This window comes from Arvicanthis niloticus, chromosome 16 (genome assembly GCF_011762505.2).
Source record: "Arvicanthis niloticus isolate mArvNil1 chromosome 16, mArvNil1.pat.X, whole genome shotgun sequence".
In the NCBI taxonomy this organism is placed as follows: Eukaryota; Metazoa; Chordata; class Mammalia; order Rodentia; family Muridae; genus Arvicanthis; species Arvicanthis niloticus.
The window spans coordinates 8,534,258-8,559,644 of record NC_047673.1 but is presented as its reverse complement, the minus strand read 5'-3'; the positions used below and the strand labels follow the sequence as shown (position 1 = coordinate 8,559,644).

The window sequence follows — 25,387 nt, the reverse complement described above, 5'->3', positions numbered from 1 at the left end:
GAGTGCCTATGGGTGTTTCTTGTTTAATTCTTGTAAAAGGAATGAAACAGAAGTTGTGGAACTAAAAAAATGGCACAGCTCAAATGTGAAAACTCACTTTGGGGAACTCTGGAACAAAACCATCTGCTCCTCCAGTGTTCATATGGAAGACAGGAACTAGAAACAGGCCATCGCGAAGCTTGTGGGCTAGCTAGCCTGGGGTAGCAGCAGTAGTGAAACAGATCTTACTTCAGACACAGTAGGTGAGGACATTATTGTCTAGCAGAGAGTATTCCCCATAGGCTTGGGCATGTTAATACTTGGTCCCCAGATGCTGTCACTGTTGGAGGAATGTGTCACTGGATGGGCTTTGAGAGGGGCTGTCCTTGCTCCCCCTGCAGCTGCTATGCCTGCCTGCTGCACTGCTTCTCCAGCGCAGTCAATTGCACTCTTCCTTCAGTAGCCGCCCTGGTCATAGAATGTTATTATAGCAACAGAAGGTAACAGATACATTCTACCAGCTTGGAAGCTTCTAAAGTTATTCCCAAATATAAATTTATTGGAAAAGACAATGAAAAAGACAACAAACAGTTGACCTTCTTTATTCTGCTACATGTAACTAATTACTTTGTAGGTTCAGAAAATCAGAAAACATCTGTTGCCAAGGTCTGCTGTCCCACCTCTTAATGCAGGCTGCTGGTCCTAACTGTAGAGATGTAGTCTGGAGTCACATCAGGAACTGGGAAATCCGTATGACGTAGCAAGGCTTCAAGGGAGCACTGACCTACGCTGGCACATGAGGGTGGACCCTGGACCTCTGTGAGGTTAAGTGCTGTGGTTATGTGCTGTGGTCTGACATAGACGTCTCTAGCATCATGTCACTTTCATTCATTTCAATTTCAAAAGTCTCTTCCAAGGAAGGTCTGGACTCTGGAGTTTTAGTGGCGTTTTCCAGAGGTGCAAGCCCCGCTTCCTCTGTGTTCTGCTTTTCTACTTCAAAGTCCCTGAAATCCCATGGTGGTGAAATGATGTTTTTTAGTGTTTTCATTGTATGCACATCGAAGTCATAGCACTTTAATTTGTCTTTAATGTCTGCTCCTAAAAAGAAACACCATCATTAAAAAAACATGAAATTCCATCATTACTTGTTCTGCCCTGCCACTTAAGTCCAACTGTGCTTTAAACAACATAAATACCGGGTACAGGGGAAGCCACTTTTCTTCTTTCCTTTTTCTTTATTTTTCACCATTTTCAAAGGAGACTCTTAGAAAAGTTTTCAAAGTGCATGCAGTCATGGTTCCAACATGGCTCCAGAACTGACTGTTCCTAATGTCTGGGTGTGAGTACATCTTAAACCATGTTGGGTACTGTCCTAAACCACTGCTCATAGAAATGAAGTCTATTTTCAAGTTATATCAAAATATATAAAACATTATATATTCGGGCTAATCTAATTAGATAGATTAGGGTCAATAATTTCTGACATAACTGAAACTATGACACATTTCAAGCTGATGGCTCTCAGGGCGAGGCACTTTGGCAGCAGCAGTTCTTTCTCGCCCTTTAGCTCTCTGAGCCCACTTACACTACCAAGCAGCCTGGACGGAAATCTGACTCCATCCCAGCTGAGGTCCTCTACCCACTGTGAGCCCATCATAGAGTCAGTCAGTCATCTGACCACAGCCACATGAAGTGACCAGAAAGCCCAGGGGAAGAGCACGCAAGTGACCCACAGAGCTCAACCTTTCTTCCTGTTGATGAAAGCCTGCGACTCAGCAATATTTACCTGGTAACTCTGACAACACATGAATGGTTTTCCAGGTTTTACTCATTTCTAACTCTAACATAATCAAAACACAGAAATATCAGCTGTTCCACATCATCACTAGTTGGGGCTGGTGAGATGGCTCAGTGGTTGGAAGCACTAGCTGTTAGAAGAAGCACGGTGGCCTGTTATGCCAGTGTCAGCTCCATTCCCAGGTGAGATGTTGCTGAATGCCTTCAAGGCGTCCCCTAACTCTGTGCCACTCTTGCAGTGTTTGCTCTTTTCATGGATAGGACCCACACAAACACACACCATCCACGAGATTGTGTGTATAGCCCAAGCTGGCCTGGATCCTATGATCCTCCTGCTTCAGCAATCCAGAGACAGATTACAGGGATGCACTACCCCACCCAGCATCTGCACACTTTTAGTGTATTCTTTTCTTAGAGGGTTTTTTCTTAAATTCTAGACAAGAAGTTCCTGATAGGCTGTCTAGGCTGTGATTCATACCTCCATTCAGTGGCAGGCCTTTCTTCTTACAGTGGCATTTTTTTTTTTTTTAGATTTATTATTTATTTTATGTATGTGAGTACACTGTCGCTGTCTTCAGACACACAGAAGAGGGCGCTGGATCCCATTACAGATGGCCGTGAGCCACCTCTAGAAGTCAGTGTTCTTAACCACTGGCCCATCTCTTTAGCCCAGGGTCTTCATTTTATTAAAGCTCAATTTATCATCCCCCCCCCATGTTTGTTTATGCCCCAGTCTTTAAAGTCTCTTTATTTATTTTCCCCCTAAGTACAGCTCTCAACATTTGACCTCAATGCGCTCTCCTGACCTCACAGTGCCTGTTCTTAAAGAACTGCTCAACTACAGCATTGTATTTAAAATGATTCTATCACTGTAAAAGTTCTTCAAAGTATTATAAATCACTATTAAATAAATGAAATGTATTAAATCTATTAAAATATACATTATTATGTTGTGCTCTGTGTTAAATAAAGGGGACAAAGCCATCCATTGTCTTAGAGAAACATCTCCATGAGCTCCTCTTCTACGACCGACTCTTGTGGACTACCATATAGCACAGATGCTGTACGTACAGCCAGCATGCAACCTGACACGAGCCACAACTCATACTGCACTATTCCAACAAGTTAAGTGCGTTTCTAGAATTCCGAACGCTGCATGAGATTTCAAGAGACCAGCACAGAGTATAACATGCTGTCAGGAGAACAATTTAATCTTACCGATGTAAGCTTCAGAATCACCAATGTACATTTCAATGCAGTGACCAAGCATTGTAACAGAAAATGTGTCATCTCGCCTAAGACCAAGAGCCTGCCAAAAAAGATCAAGCATGGTTATTAAAATGTGATTTCTTCCCGTTTGTTAGAAGTATTTTCACAAAGCGTCCTATGGAATCCTGGATAGGTTAGCTGAGACCGCAGTGAGTAGCCAGCTCCAAGTCTAGGCATGAGCTGGTGCCTGCTCAGCAGGCAAGGGTCAAGGATGGCTATCACACTATGCCACTCTTGTCCTAAAGGCTGTCCCCAGCACATTAGACAACTGTCTTTAGAGTTCTGTGACCCTTGTGCATCAACACGATTAAAGATCAGTTACTTACACTAATAGTCACATTTAAACATCTCAAAGACTTTAAGACCAGAAAACATTCTAAGGTTAAGCTTACAGCTCAACGTTCCTATGACCACAGAACTGTAGGACTTCATGTAGCCTGAGAATGGCTAATTGATCCTTAAAGACCAGTTATGAACACATTACATCAATGAATTTACCTTTCAAATATCGCACTACCTCATGTATTACCCGTCTCTCCAAAGAGCATTAGTTAGTTGCCCCTAAGGCTCAGATGTTCTCAAGTGCTAATGTTTCTGGTATCTTCGAGCTGGTCCTGTCCTGATGCTGCTGTGAGCACGCATAGCTGAAATCTGAATGCCCTGCCTGTAAAGGCGTACCTAGTGATCGGGAAGGGGGATGAGACCACGTGAAGGCCATGGAAAGATAATCTATCAATTGTGGCCACTGTCTAAGCCTTTTATTGACAAATCAGCAATCTGGAGGTTTTTATAAGATGTGTAAAACAGATATCTGCAGCTTGTAAAACCCTGACTCAGAACAGCCATGCGTGCTGCCACTGAGATAAGGAAGAAAGGAACACCACCTGCCTGTGCTGGAAACTGAAAGCATTTATTCGTTTCTATTTTATTTTTAATGCATAGACTAGAGTGCCAATAAAAACCTTGAAATCAGGGAAGGACGAGACAGGATGTGGGGCTTCTGGAGGAGAAACTGGGGAAGGGGATAACATTTGAAATGTAAATAAATAAACTACCCAATAAAAAAATTCAATATTTTTTGTGATAAAAAATTGAAATCCAGGTATAGATGAGTACAAAAACATGACAGGAGATGACGATGATCAAGTTGAGCTGCCATTTTTTTCCTTTAGTGGTCACTGTACTTATATGTTAAAGCACAACTTAGAACTTTCTGTCTTTATGTTTTTTCTTTTATGGACCTTCAAAGACTTGCCTCAGGCTTTCTCTCATGAAATAAGGTACATGAACTAAGAAAAGCCTCTTGGCTGTGATAAACACATGGACTGCTTTTGTTCACATACAGGAGGAACAGGGGTTAATAGTCCAAGTTCTCAGGAGGAAGACAGGGAATCCCCTCTCTCTTCTTGGCTGCACAAATCCAGATGGGACCGAGGGACAAAGACCTCAATGCATATGCAGGACAGCCTCATGTTTACCTCTAATTTGATGAATACTACACAATATGCATAATTTCTTTGCAGAGAAAAGAATAAACACAGGGTTACTAAAGAGGTTTAAATGTGTAAATCAGTGAAATGTGGCCTGAGAAAAGATCTTTTTAAATGGAAGAGCACATTATTAACCAGACTGAAGAAAGTCTAACGGAAGACACACCGTGTGGAAGTAGTCCACAGCGTTTTCGAAGTTGCCCATCAGGCTGTGGATGTAGCCGATGGCAGAGTAGGTGGATGCGTTCTGAGGGATGAGCACCAGGGCCTGCCTGTGGTAATCCAAGGCCTCAGCATACTTCCTGTTCAGGGAAGAAGAGAAAGGGGGAAAGACAATTATTGGATGGAATAAAAGTGCTGACTAAAAACATTCTACTTGTCTTTGTGAATCCACAGTCTTTCCTGAGAGATGTGGTCAAGACTTTTAACTCCCCATACTTACTTTTATGGATTTCACCGTCTGAAAATATATTTTCCTGTGGAGTCTGGTGTTATGGTACAGGCCTTTAATCCCAGGCCTTGAGAGGCAAGAAGCAGGCAGATCTCTTGAGTTTGAAATCAGCCTGGGCTACATAGCAAGTTACACGGCAGCCAGGGCTATTTAGTGAGGTTGTCTCAAAAGGTAAAAGTATTTACTTCCTGCCATGTCCCTTAGCTGGATGAGGAACTCCAGCATTAAGCTGCGACACCACCAGGAAGTCCCGGGCTTCCACACTGAGCTTCATAACACACCATTTTTTCCAGTGACATAACCTTTCTATACCAAAGGCAGTCGAAAGCACCAAAGAGTTTTGCCTTAACGTTTATCTATAAATTACCTGGAATATCATTTCCTAAAGTTTCTGAACTATTTGTTCTGTAGAAATCTGTGAAAAGGTTTCATACTCAGTTAAAAGTCTGGGAAATGTTAAAACTTTAACAGATAGTCAAGACCAAAGAAATTCTTCAGCAGAACCCTCTCCTGCCTACCACCCTCCCCAGTTGATGCATTTCAGTTATTTTTAAGCTGTAAAACCATCTTGTATTACATAAGGATATTTATGTAATGCCTCTAAAAAGGTTCTTCTGTTTATTTGTTTGTTTGTTTGTGGAGCCCGAGTTTTACTCTCCAGTGCAGGCTGGCCTTAAACTTGCAGCGCTCACCCTGCCTCAGCACCTCAGTCCTGGGGATTGCCATCTAAATGTGTGCTGCCACACCTGACACACTTGCTAACTTCTGAATCATCTTGTTTCCACGCCTTACTTTTGACAAAACAGCACCCCCCCACACACACACATTTTTGAAACAGGGTCTCACGTGGCCCCCAACTCACAATGTAGCCATGGTGACCTTGAACCTGATCTGCTTGCCTCCACCTACTGAATGCTGGGATCACAGAGACATGAGCCACCATGCCTGCTTTTACGCAGAGCTGGGAAGTAAACCCAGGGCTTTCTGAATGTTAGGCAGGCATTCTTCCCATTGCAGTACATCTCCAGCCAAGAACACATTTGTAACTGTCACCTGCCTACAGTATCATGAAACTTCTGGGGAAACAATGCCAGAATATGGATATAGTTTTAATTAGACCTTATTGTTTAAGTGCTTCCAAATTAATTTTGAATATTAAAGGTTTTTAATATAAGAGAGGGAAAAAAAAAGCCATAGCTGTTATACTCTTCAGTGTTTCTAAAATAAAAGTATACCAACTGAAATAGGAAAACCGGGGATGTTGATGCTTATTGCAGCCAAGTATGGGGACTGGAGGATATCATGAAACAAACACACTTTCAGTGACAAGGAACACAACTGAGAATGCTCATTTCACTTACTTAAGTTTTCTGCAGACATGTCCCAGGTTGTTCAACAGAGGCTCCCATTTGTCAACTGTCACCTAGAACATAGCAACATCAAATCCATGTCACTGTTCAGCCTGAGCTGTTTCTACTAACTCATTTCACATCCTGCAAGTTGCAAACTGGGTTGTCTCCTGGTATCCCCCAACCCCAACACACACGATTTATTGGTTCATCCAGTTTTCTCCTCTACTAGACAAGACTTCCTAAAAACTAGACTGTAATTAGCACAATTTCATCCCAGAGTCCAGCCAGGCCAAAGAAATTTAAATTGTGTACTTGCCGACTAGAGTCGATTTGAAAGCCTGGATCTTTATGGCCATCTGCCTTTTAAATATTTCTATCTAGAAATGTTATAAGCACTTTCAACTCAGCATACTAAATGCATCTTTCCCTAGTCATTCTAGCTCTCTAACCTCATCCCAAATATCCAAGCCAGCCACTCGATGGGAACAGGATGCCCTGGCCTTTCTAAGACTCTAGAGTTTGTTCAGTTTACCTGGCAGGCACACCTCCAATGCCACACACCTTGGCTTCCCAATATTAGGAGTCTGGCCTGAGCCTCTACCCTATGAGCACAGCTATGCTGTCTTCTTCCTGAAACTTCTCACGTTCTCTCTCCTTGGATAACCTGCCAGCTCTCTAGCACCACTTGAAGATTTTTAATAACCCACTTAACGTTCCTGCTCCATTTCTTGATATCCTCTGAAATGTCAAATCCAAACCACAATGAATCCACTCCTGCTTTTGCACACACCACTTCTGCCTCTGAAACACCTTGTCCCTTATTTCTGTCTAGCTGATGTCTGCATACTAAGGATGGGGTGTGTGGTGTGCCCCAAACCCTTCTTCACTGCCACATGTGGGTGAGCGACCCTTGCATGGAGTGTTTTCATATCCTTGGTCAGACTGGACCATTGCTCAGATTACATACTTGTATTTTCCAATGGCTCTGAAGACACAAACTATAACAAACAGTTTTTACTGTAGCTGATGCCTAGCTCCGTTCTCATGGCTGGCACTCAGTAAACGTGTTAAGCAAATCCACAAAGGAACTTGGGTCATCTTTTCCCTGGCATTGAGGACTGGATTTAGGAGCCCAGCCCATGCAAACAACCCCCTCAGACATTGTTGGGCCTGAGTATTTCTCGTTAGCTAGCTTGATTTCTGCTGCAGTTTCTTACTAAAGTAAAACAGTATTTTCCTTTCCTGTAATTTTTAATTGGTATTATGATCCTTCAATAGTCGTATGCTCTCATATTTAAGTTTTTGTAAGATTGCAAACTGACTATGAATGAAAAAGTATTTTTAGGAGTGGCTCAGGTTTCTCAACCTTTCCTATGTATGAGACTCAACTCAATGCTGCTAAGACTGCAGCTTTGACTCAACGATCTTAGGGTTGCGTTTCTAACCGGCTCCAGGTGCTGCTGTTGGGCCAGTAAACAGTAAAATACGGAATTGTTTCAATGATGGAATGTGCTGACTGGCAATCCTACTTTGATAAAAACACTAGTATTAACTACCCAAAACTCAGCTGACAATAAACCATGCTTTGCAGACATACACGTGGAACACACAGCAATGTTTGTAAGTTCAAATGATGAACAATCAAAGACCAAAGCAAGCAGGGCTCAATCTATGTGGACAGGCAGACTGTCCCAGGCGGAGACTTTGAACTGTGTCTGTCAGAGAGACAGAAACAAACATAAAGGAACGGAGGCCATGAGTGTGAGGTACAAAGAAAAACCAGGGTGTGAAATGCAGAACAGAGTAAGACTAGACAGGTACCAGTTCCAGAAACAAAAATCCAAGGAGCAGCCACATGCAGTCTCTTAGGTACATGCTTATAGTTAAAAAGACTCTGAATAATGCCAGTGCATATATAAAGCCTTGCCATTAGGGTTAATTCATCAGCACTAACTAATAAAAACAACAAAAGGTCTGACTTAAAATGACACCTAGTTCTAAAGAGGTTGGTTTGCTGCCAAACTGCTTTTTCTTAACTGAGCCAAAGACGAGGCTCTCTGAAGCTCTAGAGAAGCAATGTCGAGAAGAGACTAATACTTCAACTAGTCATTGGAAACCATATCAAAAAACCACTGTTTGTGTTTTGATTGCTGCCCCACGTCACACCCAGTAGCTGCTCTGGAGTCAGAACTGAGCTCATGTTTTCCTGGTATACGAGTCAACAGATAATCAGAACCCTGTCAGTTATCTGTGATGTCAAACGTTAGCTGATTCTCCTCTAGGAGAAAGACTGCCTGCATTGTCCACATCTAACATTCAATATGTTCAGTGGTGTCTGTGTGTGTATGTGCACACAATACCTCATTCCCAATTGCTTTAATTTTTTCCAAAGCATCGAGAAACCATTTTTCTGCTGTTTTCCATCTAAAATAGAGGAGGGGTTTGCAGTTATTCACAATTTGCAAAGGTAAGACACTGAGAAAAATTTGAGTATCTCTAGTAGTACTAAAATAACATGGAAACTGCTAAAAATAATTGAGATTATACTATGAATAAAAACAGAGTATGATGATACATATACATGAAAATGCCATAGAAACTCATCACTTTGTATGACAACTCAAAGAACAAAAACAAAAGACTAAAAAAGAAAAAATAATTTGAGCCAGACAAATAGCTAATCTTATGACTATAGCACAGGTTCAGGATTTAGGAGACAAATAGCTAATCTTATGAATATAGTACAGGTTCAGGATTTAGGAGACAAATAGCTAATCTTATGAATATAGCACAGGTTCAGGATTTAGGAGACAAATAGCTAATCTTATGAATATAGCACAGGTTCAGGATTTAGGAGACAAATAGCTAGTCTTATGGATATAGCACAGGTTCAGGATTTAGGAGATAGCTGTTTCTAATGACTCCTGTAAATGTCTGGCCACAATATTTCATCAACTAACCAATGATTAACCAACCCTCTTCACCACATACTGTCAGCTCACTGAGAGCCAACTTCCCGCCAGCAGCACACTCACTTGGCCACTGTTCAGCTACTGCACATTCCCTCGGAGGCACATGATGGCTACTTACGGTACACCAAGAGGCAGCAGTAAGTTTGGAAATTATTTTAGACAGTAAAGTTACCAACAAAGAGTACATACACTGTTGAAAATCACAGCACTAAAAAGACTATTAGACAGCAGACGGGGTACAGTTTGGTACCAGAGCAGCCAGGAAGGGCTCAGCTGACTCAGGCCAGCCCAGTGGACTCGGGCTTTTTCACATCTACATGTGTGAAGATTTAAATCGCCAGAGTATTGGTTTTAGGGAACAAGTGATTTTTGTTGGTCAATTCACAGAGAAAGTGGCAGCAAATTTTGAGGAGGAACTATATTAAAGTACTATCTACATTCAAAGTTCTATGGGTTTAGAGAACTGGCTCAGTGATTCCCAGGACCCACAAGGTGGCTTAACCAGACTCTATCCCCTGACCTCTGTGCCCATATATACATGCAGGCAAAACACTCACACACATAAAATAATAATTCTTAATTTTTTTGAGGTTACAAACCCTTCTTATATATAATACATAACCTAAATGAAAATATTTTAAAGATTTATGTGTCTAAGTGTTTTGCCTAAAAATATGTGTGTGCCAACAGAGGTCAGAAGAGGGCATGGCTCCCTTTGAACTTGAGTTATAATTGCTGTGACCACCATGAGGATGCTAGGAACAGGATCCTGGTCCTCTGCCAAGGCAGCAAGTGCTCTCCCGTGTGAGCCGTCGATAACCCAAGTCTTAGAACAAACAACGCTGTGCTTACATTTAGGTAGTCTAATGCAGCCTACAGCCTTCTCTTCCAAACTGCTTATTCACTAGATATGCAAGGCTATAGAAAAGCCTTATTATGAAGATGATCACGCTAAATAGTTTACTTTTTGTTCTGACAATAATTAATCACAGGACATTTTTATTTCAAAATGTGACACCATGTGAATCTAACATCTAATTGATAAAGAAGACACATGGTGGGCACTGGAGTCTGTGGCAGCCTATATTAAAGGAGGGCACAGCAGGGTTTAGTGTTTTATAGAATTCCATGATGAGAATTTCTACTTTTGAATTCATACCTGCCTCATAAAATAATACATCTAAAAATAAAAATGAATAGACTCATTTTTATAAAACAAAAGTCCAATAACGAGCAGCTCTGGTCAGTGGAGTTTTAAGGGCCAAGGTCCATTTCAAGGAGCCCACAGCAGGCGGGAGCCCTGTGGTACTTACTCTCCATTCTGAAAGGCAACCACTCCAACCTCATGAATAACAAATGGGTCTTCTGGGGCGATGCTCAGAGCTTGGCCAAAGAACCGCTCAGCCAGTTTCGAGTTATTGGTCAAACCATATTCTAATCCAATATATAGCATTGGCAAGTGACACCTGAAATGATCGGAAAGTTTCACACATTCAACGCCTGAACCTTTGTAATGAACAAAAACTTGTCAGCTTTGGATCCTGCTGTTTACCTTTTCTAACTCTAAATACAGTGCAAGCCCGGGGGCGGGGGACCAGTCAACGGAAACCGTCCTAGCAGAAGAGGAGATGCTGGACAATACCTTAAATAAGCTAGGTTAATAGTCAAAGGACTAAAGAAAATTAAGTTTACAAAGTTAGTAAAAAGTATAAGAATAATTCCCCATCAGAGGACAGCAAGTAAAAAAAAAAAAAAAAAAAAAGAAGAAGAAAATTAAATTAAATACACATATGTGACTAGTGTATTATGTGTGCAGGAGCCTGTGAAGGCCAAAAGCAGACATCAGATTCCCCAAGCTGGAGTTACAGGCAGCTGTGAGCTGCCACTGGAAACTGAACCTAGTTCTCTGCAAGGGAAATTTAGTGCTCTAAACTGCTGAGCCAGCTATTCAGGGCTCCCAAAACAGAAATTATAATAGAGAACCAAATAGTGATTTTGGGATTGACAAGCAGAATAAAAAACCTATGATAAAAGGGCTTACAAACAAACAGGCACAAGTAGCCATGAGAGCGATACATACCGACACTAGTAGATCTACCGTGGAAACTAAAGCAAGTCCCTTATGTGAACTGTGAGGACATGATGGTAACTTATCTACATGTGAACTGTGAGGACATGATGGTAACTTATCTACGTGTGAACTGTGAGGACATGATGGTAACTTATCTACGTGTGAACTGTGAGGACATGATGGTAACTTATCTACGTGTGAACTGTGAGGACATGATGGTAACTTATCTACGTGTGAACTGTGAGGACATGATGGTAACTTATCTACGTGTGAACTGTGAGGACATGATGGTAACTTATCTACGTGTGAACTGTGAGGACATGATGGTAACTTAGCTACGTGTGAACTGTGAGGACATGATGGTAACTTATCTACATGTGAACTGTGAGGACATGATGGTAACTTATCTACGTGTGAACTGTGAGGACATGATGGTAACTTATCTACGTGTGAACTGTGAGGACATGATGGTAACTTATCTACATGTGAACTGTGAGGACATGATGGTAACTTATCTACGTGTGAACTGTGAGGACATGATGGTAACTTATCTACGTGTGAACTGTGAGGACATGATGGTAACTTATCTACATGTGAACTGTGAGGACATGATGGTAACTTAGCTACATGTGAACTGTGAGGACATGATGGTAACTTAGCTACATGTGAACTGTATCTACATGAAAAATGAGTGAGTCAGTCTGTGTAACTGACATGACTGCAGTGGTGACCAGAAGGCAGTGAACTGTCACTGTGTTTGCAATGGAGAAAAACCCAGTATAAACCATGGTAACGGATTCACCTATGAGGTATAAGCTGATTCACAGTGACATGAAGGAGGGACACAGGGGCAGGGCTAAAGTGAAGTGTTTGAAACTACACTACTTTAAGACGTTGCTTTTCCATATGGTGATCACTAAGAAAGTCACTATAAACAACTAAACTCAAAAGAACTAAAATCCAAACCACAAACTATTTAACATAAAGGAAAGCAGTAATGAGAGAGAGCGAACACAGACAGGAGGGGTAGAGAATGGGCTAGTGGCTGAAGTAAGTCTACCTCACCATGTTACATGGAAGTGAATACACACTACAGTAAAAAATACAGTTTTAAAATGACTTAACTGTATGTTGCTTATGCTTCTATTCAGAGACTGCAAGGGACAGCGCTCCCTAACTGCTAACTGACAGTTCACGCTAGTAGGGTGATCCTGAAAGGATGGCAAAGTAACAAATGAGAGCTGGTGTGACCAGAGACCAGGTAAGACAGACTCTGAGACAGGGCTGTTACCAGAGACAAGGTTGGACATTTTGGTGATAAATAACTCAGGGCATCAAGGAGATGCAATAATTACACATCTAAGAATGAGCAGAGATTCAGAACACATAAAGCAGAATTGTTAGAAAGTCAGAGGGAGAAGCAGCATCAGAACTGCTCATACAGCAGCGACCACAGCGGCAACAGTGGAGGTGTCGTGACTGTACTATGAACATGTCCATTCTTGACGAGCGTGGAAAGTAAAAGGCTCTGTGTGCAAGTCTCCCTAGGTCTCTTCCTTCTCTCTCACACTGATTGGAAGAGAATCCCATCAATCCCTTCCTTCCATTGCCACATTCACATTATAAATACAGACTGTTAGCTAACACACACTTGGGACAGTGTTGTCTAATTCAGGATCCAAACGGTAACAATATTCCTAAGAGAAACGCCCTGCATGTGGCAAGGGAAGCCCTTCCTGGCATTTAGTCAGGCTGTGTGCCTACCCTTTCATCAGCTGTGCAGCTGTGAAATAGGCGGCCATTGCTTGGTCGTGCTCACTCTCCACTGCAAAGGAATGCCCGTAGGCTATCCAGGCAGGTCCGTAGGTCTTCTCCAACGTGGTAGCTTTGCTGAAACAAAAGCAATGTTCAAATAATGTATCTATTCTCCAACTTCTAGGTTTGTATATGTACATGGCATCAAAAACATTAATAGCATCAACTGAATAAACTGCTAACAACTGTACAACTGTTGCCAATGCTGCCAAATGAAAGGCAATCCACAAACTTGAAGAAACTTTAGGCGAGTCCTATGCTTTTTAGATAAAGTAATATAGCGGAGCTCACCAGCATTCGGTATGCAACTTACACACACTATGTACACAGCAGCCCACTGTTACCCAAGGCTAACATCACGGCTTAGACAGCCACACGACGTGGGCCTGTTCTGACAGGCACCAGGTTAGACTCCCCGGGTGCATACAGGGAGACCTGAAACCACAGCAGATCTTACGGGAACCTACTCACTCAATGGTCACACCAGCTTACCCTAATCTCATTCAGAGGTTAATGGCCTTTCTGTTAACAAAAGCTGACGGCTGACAGTGTAAAGGAGAACAGCCCTTTGAAACTACATTATTGTTTCCTATGCTCATGTACAAATAAAACGACACAATCAAGTCTTGAGTACATGGCCTGCACCACTGCTACATCTCTGCTTACAGCATCCTAATGAACAGTATACACATAAACAATGCATGTGGGCAGAGCCTGCTTAAGGGAGTATTCATTCAGGCTACTTTTAAAGTACTTACTGCATTAAAGCTATGAGCAACAAGGTTCACTACATAGCAAAGAAGAAAACAAATTCATACCTGAGATATCTTCTGGCATGCTCATTTTTATGACCAACCATGAGATAGTAACATCCCACCGCAAACCAAGATACCTAAAAAGTCCAATATTTACTATAACCAGAGACTGAACCTTGAACTGGAATCTAACAAGGTAGGCCAGACAGAGGCTGGGTTGGATGTTCTCAACTCCTAAATTTTAGTCTAAATTAGGGACTCTCTGAGATCATACACATTACTAAGGTCCTGGATAGGAACAGATATTGTGGTTTTCCCAAGGTGGCTCCCACTGAGGTCAAGGCTTCTGAGCAGCACACCTGCCTGGGCTCTGGCTTGACCCTGACTCACCTTTGCTTTCTAGCTGGGCTCTGAGTTTTAGGTGGCTGGATTCCCCTACACTGGTTTCAGCTGAGCTAGACACATTCTTTCTTATTTGAGAGTCAGCCCCTATTCACGGGCTTTTGTCTTAAGGACACAGCTTCTGATCTGATTCTACCTTCTACTCTAAGCTCTCTAAGTACAAGCTCAATCCAGTGCCTTACACGTGCATACAAAAAGCCATGCGACAATTATATCCTTGGGAAAGGGAGACATGACTAACTCTGAATGTTGTGCTTCTGTACAGCACTAAAGGAGTATGTATATTTTTATAACCAGAGGGAAAAGGTTTTAATCAAAGTTATTGCCTTAGTGGAAATAAAAATGATTTCATGGACTAGATAATAAAGCTGCTTGCTATTATCTCTAGAACTAGAACATTTTGTCTCACTGCTTTAACAGAAAACAGTATTTGTGGAACTGGAGAGATAGCTCAAGGGTTAAGAACACTGACTGCTCTTCCAGATGTCCTGAGTTCAATTCCCAGTATCCACACAATGGCTTACAACCATCTATAAAGGGATCTAATGCCCTTTCTGGCATGCAGGTGTACATGCAGACAGAGTATTGATACATTAAATAACACACACAAAAACACACATCATTTGTTTGAATTTAAATATATAAGCTACTGTCTACATACTAGCAAACTATTTTCTTAAAGTTCAGATAACAAAAAAGAAAAAAGAAATTGTTTTACTTACAGGATTACTCGGATATAAATCCACCAATTTGTGAGAAAGATAGAACAGTTCTGTTTTAGGAAAAAGGGAAAAATGTATTTGACATGAATAATCTAAATTTCAGGTCTGACCTTCCATCCACTCACACACGACAATCTCATCACTTCTTCCTCTAGGTACAAATCGCCTGCACACAGCCCTCCTTCCTCTAGGTACACATCACCTGTGTACAGCCCTCCTTCCTCTAGGTACACATCACCTGTGTACAGCCCTCCTTCCTCTAGGTACACATCACCTGTGTACAGCCCTCCTCAGCCCAGTAGCTGCCACTGAGCACTGGCTGCAACTGTCTAAGTGGATAAGGGCACAGGATGGGCCTCATAAGCACACGTCCCAACTGAGCACGGTAGGTGAGGCAGAAAGTCATGTGCCTCACGCCACAGGCTAGAGCGGGTATGGTATAATCAAACTGTTAGCCGAATTCTCATGTTCATCATGTTAGTAAGTGATAAAGACATGTGCCTGTCTTAGCATCCATGGTGACATGTCCTACAGCCGCATATCCTACAACACACTCTGCATTCAGTGTTCTGGGTGCTTGATCCCAGGACACCTGAGGTATAGACCCAGGGCAGAGCTCAGTGGATGCAGGGCAGGAGCTTCTGTAAACGTTCTCCCCTCTTGACTAAACTCATTATGTGGTTTCAAAAGACTTAAGGATAAACATACTGCCTAACAAATCAAATGTTTCTCAAATGTTAAGACACGAGAAATATCTACTCCAATTTCTAAATATTGACTTAACTGTTTGTCTATACTAATTTCATACTTAAAAAAAGCAGTCAAAATTGATACTAATGAGGCGTGATACTAACATACTCTGGACCACAAGTCACATCTGTGAAGAGGAAGAGAGAGCAGAAAGACGGGAGATCCTCTGCTCTGCACCCTCAGTCATCTGATGATGACAGCATTCCTGCTGTGGTCTCCTAAGTAGCCAGGATTCGGAATACAAACGTTCAATCGTTCAGAATGCTCTTAAACATAACTAACTAACTAACTAACTAACTAAAGCCTGGCCTGGCGGCCCACGCCTATACCCCAGCATTGAGGAGGCAGAAGTAGAAGGATCAGGAGTCTGAGGCCACCCTCAGCTGGTAAGATTACAGGATGGGGGATGTAAGCGCTCACCATTTGCTTTATTCAGCTCCACAAGAGTTCCTATGTGCACAGGTAAGCAGTTTGCATGGAAGGGATCTTTTTCCATCACTCTGAAAGTAAAAGCAACATGTTACCACCTGGAAGGCAGTGGGATAGCAGTCCTCATCACACGCCCGCCCCGCCCCTCACGCTCCGTCACTGTGCACCAGGTGCATGATACTGTGACTGTAACACGTCACTTCAACTAATTATAAAGGAAAGAGAAGCCAGGCCAAGTGCATACTTACATCACTAGCTACTCAAGAGGCTGAGGCGGAAGGATCATAAGTTCAAAGCCAGCCTGGGCAATTTAGTAAGACTCTGTCTCAAAATAAAGAGGGTGTGGGATGAAGCTCAGGCGCAGGACACTTGCCTACAATAGACAGGTCCTAGGTCCAATCTCCAGGATCACAAACATAAAATAAGCATAAATAGAAAACTGGTTTAGTTAGAAGAAAAACAAACAAACAAAAAAGCCAGGTGTGAAATGTGTTAGTTAACGTTTACACCTTAATTCCAGCACTCAGGAGGCAGAGACAGTAGATCTCTGAGTTTGAGGCCAGCCTGGTGTACAGAGGAAAGAACAGCCAGGCTCCACAGAGAAACTCTGTACCAAAAACCAAACAACCCCGACCTCATGCTCCACAAAAATTTACAAAGTGTAACTAGGCTGCAATGTGTAAAGACATGCAATGGGAAGCTGGTATTAGAGGAGACGGTTTAGCAGTGAATACGCAAGACAGGGCAGCTGGAGTCACAGGACTGTCTTAGAGCTAGCAGTACTAAATGAGGAGGTTTACAAAACCATGGGCCAAACTGGTATTTTCAAACTATCACCTCTTGGGTTTCCATGTCGCAAAATACTTTGGAAAGAAGAGGGACCTTTGAGGGTTGAAGCCTGGACTGTGGTGTGGCTTAGAGGCCAACAGCTCTTGGTGGCTGGAGACAGGTTTTGCTTCTATCTTTTGCCTTGTCATTGTTCATTTATGTGTAAGTTTCTCTGTTTCAGTACAATTAGCGCAGGGAAACTGCCAGTCCCACATCAGTGGATGGGGAGGCAGACACGTCTTCTTCTCAAGTAACTGTAGCGAGCCTACACGGATCAATGACTTGGGGCCTGGAACCTGCTCTTTTAATACAGCAACCTGTTCAATACTCTACAAATGGTAAAGGTAACTTCAATCACCAATTAATGTAAGACTGTCAGAGAAAGTGTGAATTACACTACAGACTGAAGCTCACATTCTGACACAAAAACAGCGAGTATACTTACGCAGAAGTAAGCTTGTAGCACATCTTAAAGTCACAGTTATAATAATGTCTCTCAGCTAAAGACACTACCACATCCAGATTCTCTTGCAAGCCATCCACTGACTCGGGAATGACAGTTTCACTGGGCTTATTATACTGAAACAGAAAAATGTATACATAAAATGAGCAACAGCGAAGCAAAAGGAAGAAGCAGTCCATGCTGTACCTAAGAGGTGAGGACGTCACACGAGGTGCTCACTATTAACTTAGTCCATGCTGTACCTAAGAGGTGAGGACGTCACACGAGGTGCTCACTATTAACTTAGTCCATGCTGTACCTAAGAGGTGAGGACATCACACGAGGTGCTCACTATTAACTTAGTCCATGCTGTACCTAAGAGGTGAGGACGTCACACGAGGTGCTCACTACTAACTTAGTCCATGTTGTACCTAAGAGGTGAGGACGTCACACGAGGTGCTCACTATTAACTTAGTCCATGCTGTACCTAAGAGGTGAGGACGTCACACGAGGTGCTCGTGAGCCCCTCGACACATTATTAACGCTGGGGTCTATTAACTCTCATCAGTATGCTTTCCTCTAAAATTTCATCTCGGAAAGACAGAACTTAGGAAGCATTTTCATATATTTACACAATCTATTGTGGCACATGCTACTGTTAATAAACAGTTTTTGGTTTTTTAATAGAGCTGGCTAGAATGCAATTGCTGTGCAAACGTGAGGCCTACCTTCCAGGCCCCAGCACCCATGGCCACAGGCCTGGGACCCCAGCACTAAGGAGCTGACAGGAGGACGCTGGAGGCTCACTGCAGCTATTCTAGCCCAAACAGCAAAGTTCAGTGAGAGGATCTGTGGAAAACTAACTGGAAGATATCCTGACACACCCACTGCATGCACAGGCAAGTGTGTGTATGGACACACACACACACACACACACACACACACACACACACACACAGCATACACATATACAAAAGTAACTAATAAAAGGAAAAAGGCCAATGTTAAGGAAAGATGTAAGGTATTTACATAAGAGAAACATTAGCTGAGCTTTCCCTCACCTTCTTTAATTTGTTCTCAAATACAAATCGTAGCAATTCTTGTTCTTCAGCACAGAGCTTGCTAAGAGGCAGTGAGTCCAGAAGTTCTTTTTCTTAAAAACAGTAAGAAAAAATAATATCTTCAAATATTCATGGGAAACCAGCGATCGACAACTCTTCTATGTGCTCTATGTAAATCAACTCAGAGGAAAAGGAAATCAAAGTACAGTAGAGAATCCTTACAGTGAGGCTGCTACTGGAGAGCTGGGCCAGGAGCCCTCAGTTGGTTCTCCACATCAGCCTGACAAACCCAAGCCTTGGTGATGACTACACTGTCAGTATGGCCACTCTCTGAAAGGCATCCTGAGAACAGAAGGGCTCTCTCCAGGATCTTCAGCCTCTACTAGATGCCAACAGCCAGCATCCTACTTGTCCTTGTCCCTGTCTTTAGAGCCCAGGGTTTTAAGAGGCAGTATTTTGGCTAGGTCTGTGTATGAACTCCATTACCACACCAACCCTGTGTTCTCTGATCACTGATCTTGTTATTAACTCCCCCTTAAATCACTTCTCATAAAAGATTTCATGACATCACAGCCCTTAAAGACTCTACCAGCAAAAGGTACCGCATCACGCTGTTTTGTGATGTGCTTCATACATGAAGAGAGCTAGGTGTATTTAAGACTATTGTGTACTCTGCTCTTAATTTCAGAAAATAAGACAAGCAATAGTATTCATTCTACACAACAGCCATAAACACAGATACACACATGGATGGACACACACACACACACAAACACAAACACAGCAGTTTCCAAACCTTCCTGTGCTGTCAGCATGTGGTGTGATGTCAGAAGATCAAAGGCTTCAAAGCAGTAGACGTCGAGCTTCAGAGCCTCTTTGTAACTGTAGGTAGCCAGGGTGCGATTATCTAAAGCATCATAGATTTTCCCTCGTAGAAGACAGATAGAGCTCTTTATCTGTTGGAAAAATACATTTTGTTATGTGCTAAGTAAAATTAATTTTTGATTTAGAGATATATACTATTAGAACACTGAGAAGTCTTTACTATGTCTATGATGTCATCTCAACTGCCAAAGCACAGTATAAATCAACAGTGTGCAACATCAAAACGAAGCTTTAGTCTCACCAGGCTAGAACGCAACACCTGGAAAACTGAGGAAGGAGGATTTGCAAGTCCAAGGCCAACCTGGGCAACATCATTGAGTCTGAGACTAGACTAAAGCTTCTTTGGCCTGTCTTCCCTGGACACTGGTCACTGGTGACTCTATGCCAATGAAGCTTTGTACCTCAGGAGTGTGGCTTCAAGGCATGTCTCTTGATAATGACGTAAGAGTGACAAGAGACTGTATAAAATCAAAACGAAAGACAAAGTCTGACATGTAAACCAAATGAGAAGGCCTAGAGAACATTCAACCCTGCCAGCAAGACAGCTCAAGGTCAAGGTGAGGAGCGGCCAGGGAGAGCCCAGAGACCGAGTTCAAACTCTGGCTCTGACAGTTGTATGTGCTTCTGTGTAATAATTTAATTTCTCTTGGCCTGTTTCCTCTCCTCACTTGTGATAAAGGGGAAATATACCTTAATTACAGAACTCTGTAAGGCCTGGAGATGTGGGTACCTCTGGGGTGCTGGCCATCCTGCTACCTACCACCAACAGAATGTGGACTCTGATTCCTGTCAAGACTCTAAACCTTAAGAAACACATCAACTGAAGTTAATGGTGATTTGCAGATGGGCAACTAAATCGAAATTTTCTCTGGAGTATTCTAAAACACAATCTCAAAAAACAAATAGTGTGCCATGCATTCCTAGCAGGTAAGTTAGTATGTAAGAGAATCCCAAGATAGTAATATATGCATGTCCTAATAGAGAATCAGTACACTTCTAAGTACATAATAAATAAAGAGTGAGGGAAGGGAGATACCTGATGCGTAATATTCCTGTATTATTAGAATGTACAGGAGGATGACCAGGTTCCAGCCCTTTCATAACTATGTTATAAAGGAGACAGGTAAATCTGTAGGTAACAAGTTAAGTAATTTGGAATCTTTCTGGATGATAAAAATGCCCTAAAGTTGCTGGAGGTAAAGCCAGCATAGCTTTACCACACTAAAAACCACTGGACCATAAACTCTGAATGGGTGAACTGTATCTGTATAGTGTGAGCTGAATCTCAAGAAACCACTAAAAATAAGAGGCCAGGTTAATAACCTGAGCATGTGATTAATTATGTTAATTACATCTGTTTCAATTTTGTAGAATTATAAATAATACAAACTCAAACATTCTTTCCTGTAAACAATTGAAGCTAATTAAGATTCCTCTTCATGTGTCCACACCAGAGAGGAGAGAAAGATGTTTCCACCCACTGTGTGCAGCTCCAGGCATTGTAGAGGTCCCAGCTCAGCCTGTTCAGAGGACATCCATATCATTACAGCTTCACACTGACGCTCAGTCAGAAATGTCTGAGTCTTTGGTTACTTAGAACAAGCAGGTAACCATAACTTTTTATACACATGTATTTTTTGTCACGTGGGCATTTCCCACTGCTGTTACTGAAACATGCTAACTGTATCACTCACGGAGGACTGTGACATCTCCCAGTCACTAGAAGGATCTTTTGAGCCACTGTCATCCTTCAGGTACTTCTCAAAGAGCCTTCTGTTGATCGGCTCCTCCATATCGAGGATGTCCAGGGCCTGCTGGTGCTCTTTTGCAGCGTACTACGAAGAAAACACAAGTTCCAGCCATCACCGATGTCTTCTAGAGTTTTCTTTTTTAAACCTTATTTATTTATTTTATGTATATGAGTACACTGTAGCTGTCTTGAGACACACCAGAAGGGGGCATCTGGTCCCATTACAGATGGTTGTGAGCCACCATGGGTTGCTAGGGATCGAACTCAGGACCTTTGTTTAAAGAGCAGCCAGTGCTCTTAACCACTGAGCCATCTCTCCAACCCAGTCTTCTAGATTTTTTTCCCCCTTCCTTTCTCCCTCTTGCTCCAGCCCTGCTTGCTCTGGGCCCGCTTGCTCATATGAGGGCATCAGATCTCATTACGGATGGTTGTGAGCCACCATGTGGTTGCTAGGATTTGAACTTATGATCTCCAGAAGAGCAGTCAGTGCTCTTAACCTCTGAGCCATCTCTCTAGCCCAGTCTTCTAGATTTCTAAATGTCAATAAATACTATATCTATTATTTAAATGCCTAAAGTACAAATAGGAATCAGTATTTTATAGAAAGTAATACTAAAAAGGACATTCTTTATGAAATGCTCTGCTAAGTTGCCATGCTTCAGCTTCTGGAACAAGAGCTGCCACACATGAAGGATGCACACTGTTCAGTCACATTTTCACCAGATAAAACAGAAACTAAGCACACTTACATGGCATCTAGCTGCAAGGTATCGGCAAGCTTCATACAGCTAGAAAAGAAATAAGTGAAACAGTCAAATGCTTTACATGTATAAAATGTATGTGTATTGTATAAAATAATACACATCTACTTTAAAAGAAAACTTAAGCATGGAGTTTTAGAATTTCTCCTTTACAGCAAAAAAAAAAAAAAAAAAAAAAAAAAAAAAGAGCCCCAGTCTGTTTAGCCTATATTCATCATCAAAAACATGTTAAAGGCACCAAGGATCCAAGACAAGTTCTGACTGCAATCCCAACCACACAGGCTGACACAGGAGAACTGCCCTGAGCCCAAGAATTAGGAATCAGACTAAGAAAAACAGTGACACCTTATCTCAAAACAAGCAAACTGGGTTTTCAAGCCAGCTCAGGAGCTAAAGGTACTTGCCACAGACTGAGGCCAGAGTCTGGTCCCCAGAGACTCACATGATAGGAGAGGACAAATCCCACAGGTGGTTCAGGTCACACACACACACACGCACACGCTTGCATAATATTAAAAAACAAAATTTTAAAGCAAACAAAAGCAAGAACACTACAATGAGAATGCGAGGTTAGACAGGTGGGCAAGAGAGGGAAAGACTGAGACTTGGAGTGAGAGCTTTCCTCCTGGAAGAGTGCCTGCTGCTCTTCCAAAGAACCCAAGTCTGTTTCCATCACCCACATAGGGCAGCTCACAGTACCTGGAACGAGGAACCCAATGCTGACTTCTGGTTTTTGGAGGCACCCACACTCATGTGGCACACACACAAACACATAAATAAAACTAGAAATAATAATAATTAAAAAAAAAAACTCTCTTAGCTAGGTGTGGTGGGACACACCTTTGATCCCAGCACGAGGTAGAGGTAGGTGGATATATGTGAGTTTGAGCCAGCCTGATCTGTAAATTGAGTTCCAGGACAGCCAGGACTACTACATAGAGAAACCTTGTCTCAACACTACTCCTCCCACCTCCCCCCAAAAGCCAAAACCCCCCCAAACCGATAAAACATTTTTTTCACATAAAAATAAAAAATTTAAGTTCTTTTAAATGTTAACTTAATAACAGCCCATACCCAACATAAGAACCTAATGACGTTTTAGACAGCTGGGAAACTGAAGTTCACACAGTCTGGGTACTTACTTTGTCCAGCTTGCGTGACCGGAGTGCATGGGCTGCTCTGTGGTATTGTGCTGTGAGGTAAAGACACTGAGCCAACCAATAAACATCCTGGGGTTCCTCTGAGGGGCAAAATTACACAAGTGGTCAGAGGCTCATGGGGAAACCTCTAAAGATGAATTAGGGGGAATAAATTGCATGTCACTCACCATGAGAGAGTGAAGCTACCTTGTCTGCCCAAAACAGAGCACTTTGATACTGTTGCTGCATACAAAAAGCAAACACAGGGTGACTGCCGTTGCCCCCACAGTTCTGACAGATGTCTACTAGCACAAACCCACACACCAAATCAACAACTCACTATACAACACGTCCTTAGATGTAGCACGGGGCCCACCAATCATCTGCATTTTACAGCTCAGCTAGCGTGAGTTTTAGTTTCTTACTGTAAGAACTTCATATACACATTTCAAGGTAGCAGATTAACTCCTACACTACCAAAAATGTATCAGCTAGTATCTAAAACGGTAGACAAGGGATTGAAGTGCAGTCATCAAGAACGTCTGGTACTGGCATTTATGTAATAACACTTTCCACAATCTCCAATGAATCCCAAAGTAGGAATTTAGTACATCCCTAGATCCAAATATTTCAAATTAAACCCATAACGCATTAACAGTCACTGATCATGGGCAAAGTCGCCCCCTATAGCCAACTCTAACAAAACTTAATCTGACAGCGGAAAGACATTTATAAATTTGTCTTGGTTAGTGCTGATCCCTGGCTCTTACTGCCTCGGCCTCAGTTCCCCAGAATACATTCAGAACAGGGTTGCCAAATGGATGGCCAGGAGAAAGCCTTATGGACCCGAGAATCTGCTCAGAACAGATGCCCCCAGAGTGGAAAAGAGGCCCACACGGTCCTCTCTACATCTTAGTGCCAAAGAAAATAATCACAAAACCGACTGCCTGCTAGCAGGCTGCAAACATTTGGCTCAATCACTTAGCATCTATTCCGCTCTCCATTTACCGGGAGAGCAAGCATTTTAGCAAAAACCAAATGACATCACAATGACGTGGACCCCAGAGACACACCTTCCCTTAAACACTCTCTGCTGTCCACTCGAGGGAAGTGTGGAGGCTGAAGATGTAGCACTAGGTATTGTTTCCCGTCCTAACTGGAGACAGCTTGTTTGCATTCACAAGCATTCTATCAAATAAGAACCACAACTAAATCCTCTCAAACAGCCTACGGCCCAGCCAGATTCCAAGGCCACAATGCAACCCTCCAACCCCAGCCCCGCTGCCACAGTCCACGCAGGATCTGAGCGATCAGGGGCGCGCTCCCCGCCAGGCCCCACCGCCCCGAAGCCCAGCGTCCGGCCACCCGCCGCGCACCTGGTCCAAGTACTGCCGGACGCGTTTGCGCAGCGGCTCCAGGTTCATGGCCGCGAGGCCAGGTCAGGCACCCGACACCCTCTCGAGCCTCCGCGCGCCCCCGGCTGTCGATGAACCTAAGCGCGCCGACCACCGCCCGGATCAGACCCCGCGCGCCACACGGCACTTCCGCTCCGACAGGCCCTACCCCGGAAGTCCCCTGCAAAAGTGTCCCCCTCGGGTGTGTGCCCACTCAACTGGTTCCGTGGCAGGCTCCGGAGCCAGACTCCTGTTCCTGACGCTATTCGCCTTTGTCTGGGAGGCGGTTAAGGGTGTCTACCGGGATTCCGTGCTTCATGGAGTGGAAGAGATGCTTCTATGGCTACTTTTCTCCCCATCGGATATTTCTGAGACCGAATTTTTCTCTCTTCAGTCCTGGGTGGCCCAGAGCTGTCCCTGGGTACCAGACTGGCCTCTTACTTTCAGACTCCTTTACACACACACACACACACACACACACACACACACACACACACACACACACCTCCTTGAGTGCTGGAAATACAGATGTGCATCACCACATGGGGCATTTTGTGTTTTAAAAATTCCATTTTGTGCACGTGTGTTGCCTATTGAAAGTATAGAGAATGGCACCACTCAAATGTTCTGCTCTCATTCCTGTGAGCAGTTGGCTGCATCCTTTTCTGTGAATGTATATATACACATATGTATGACAGAGTAATACTTTAAGGATACACACACACACTTTCCCGTCTTCTCCATTTTTAGCTATTGATCCAACCGTAACCATTGACTTGAGGTGGGTATGTGGCAAGGTATAGTTTACCATATTTACGGTTGTTTCCATTTTTTGGATAGAATCATTTTATAAAGACTATTTGTGCTGTCACC

The 25,387-nt window shown here is 42.8% G+C and overlaps 1 protein-coding gene across 2 annotated transcripts; it reads right to left on the bottom strand.

The window, feature by feature from the left end:
• Positions 1 to 565: 565 nt before the first annotated feature.
• On the bottom strand, positions 566 to 24,696 carry Cdc16 (cell division cycle 16). 2 transcript variants are annotated; one of them, XM_034520248.2, is made up of 18 exons: positions 24,497 to 24,696; positions 23,309 to 23,363; positions 23,124 to 23,221; positions 21,970 to 22,008; positions 21,165 to 21,305; positions 19,382 to 19,541; positions 18,586 to 18,677; positions 17,528 to 17,661; positions 16,246 to 16,325; positions 15,076 to 15,125; positions 14,015 to 14,088; positions 13,146 to 13,271; positions 10,624 to 10,776; positions 8,699 to 8,762; positions 6,348 to 6,409; positions 4,702 to 4,837; positions 2,995 to 3,085; positions 566 to 1,077 (listed from the first exon to the last, which is right to left on the bottom strand). In XM_034520248.2, the coding sequence occupies exons 1-18, from the start codon at positions 24,542 to 24,544 to the stop codon at positions 818 to 820; spliced, it is 1,863 nt and encodes a 620-aa protein (XP_034376139.1). In that variant the 5' UTR covers positions 24,545 to 24,696; the 3' UTR covers positions 566 to 817. The 2 variants fall into 2 exon arrangements, with proteins under 2 accessions (XP_034376139.1, XP_076769968.1); XM_076913853.1 differs by lacking the exon at positions 23,309 to 23,363 and having other exon boundaries at positions 24,497 to 24,670.
• Between the last annotated feature and the right edge of the window lie 691 nt (positions 24,697 to 25,387).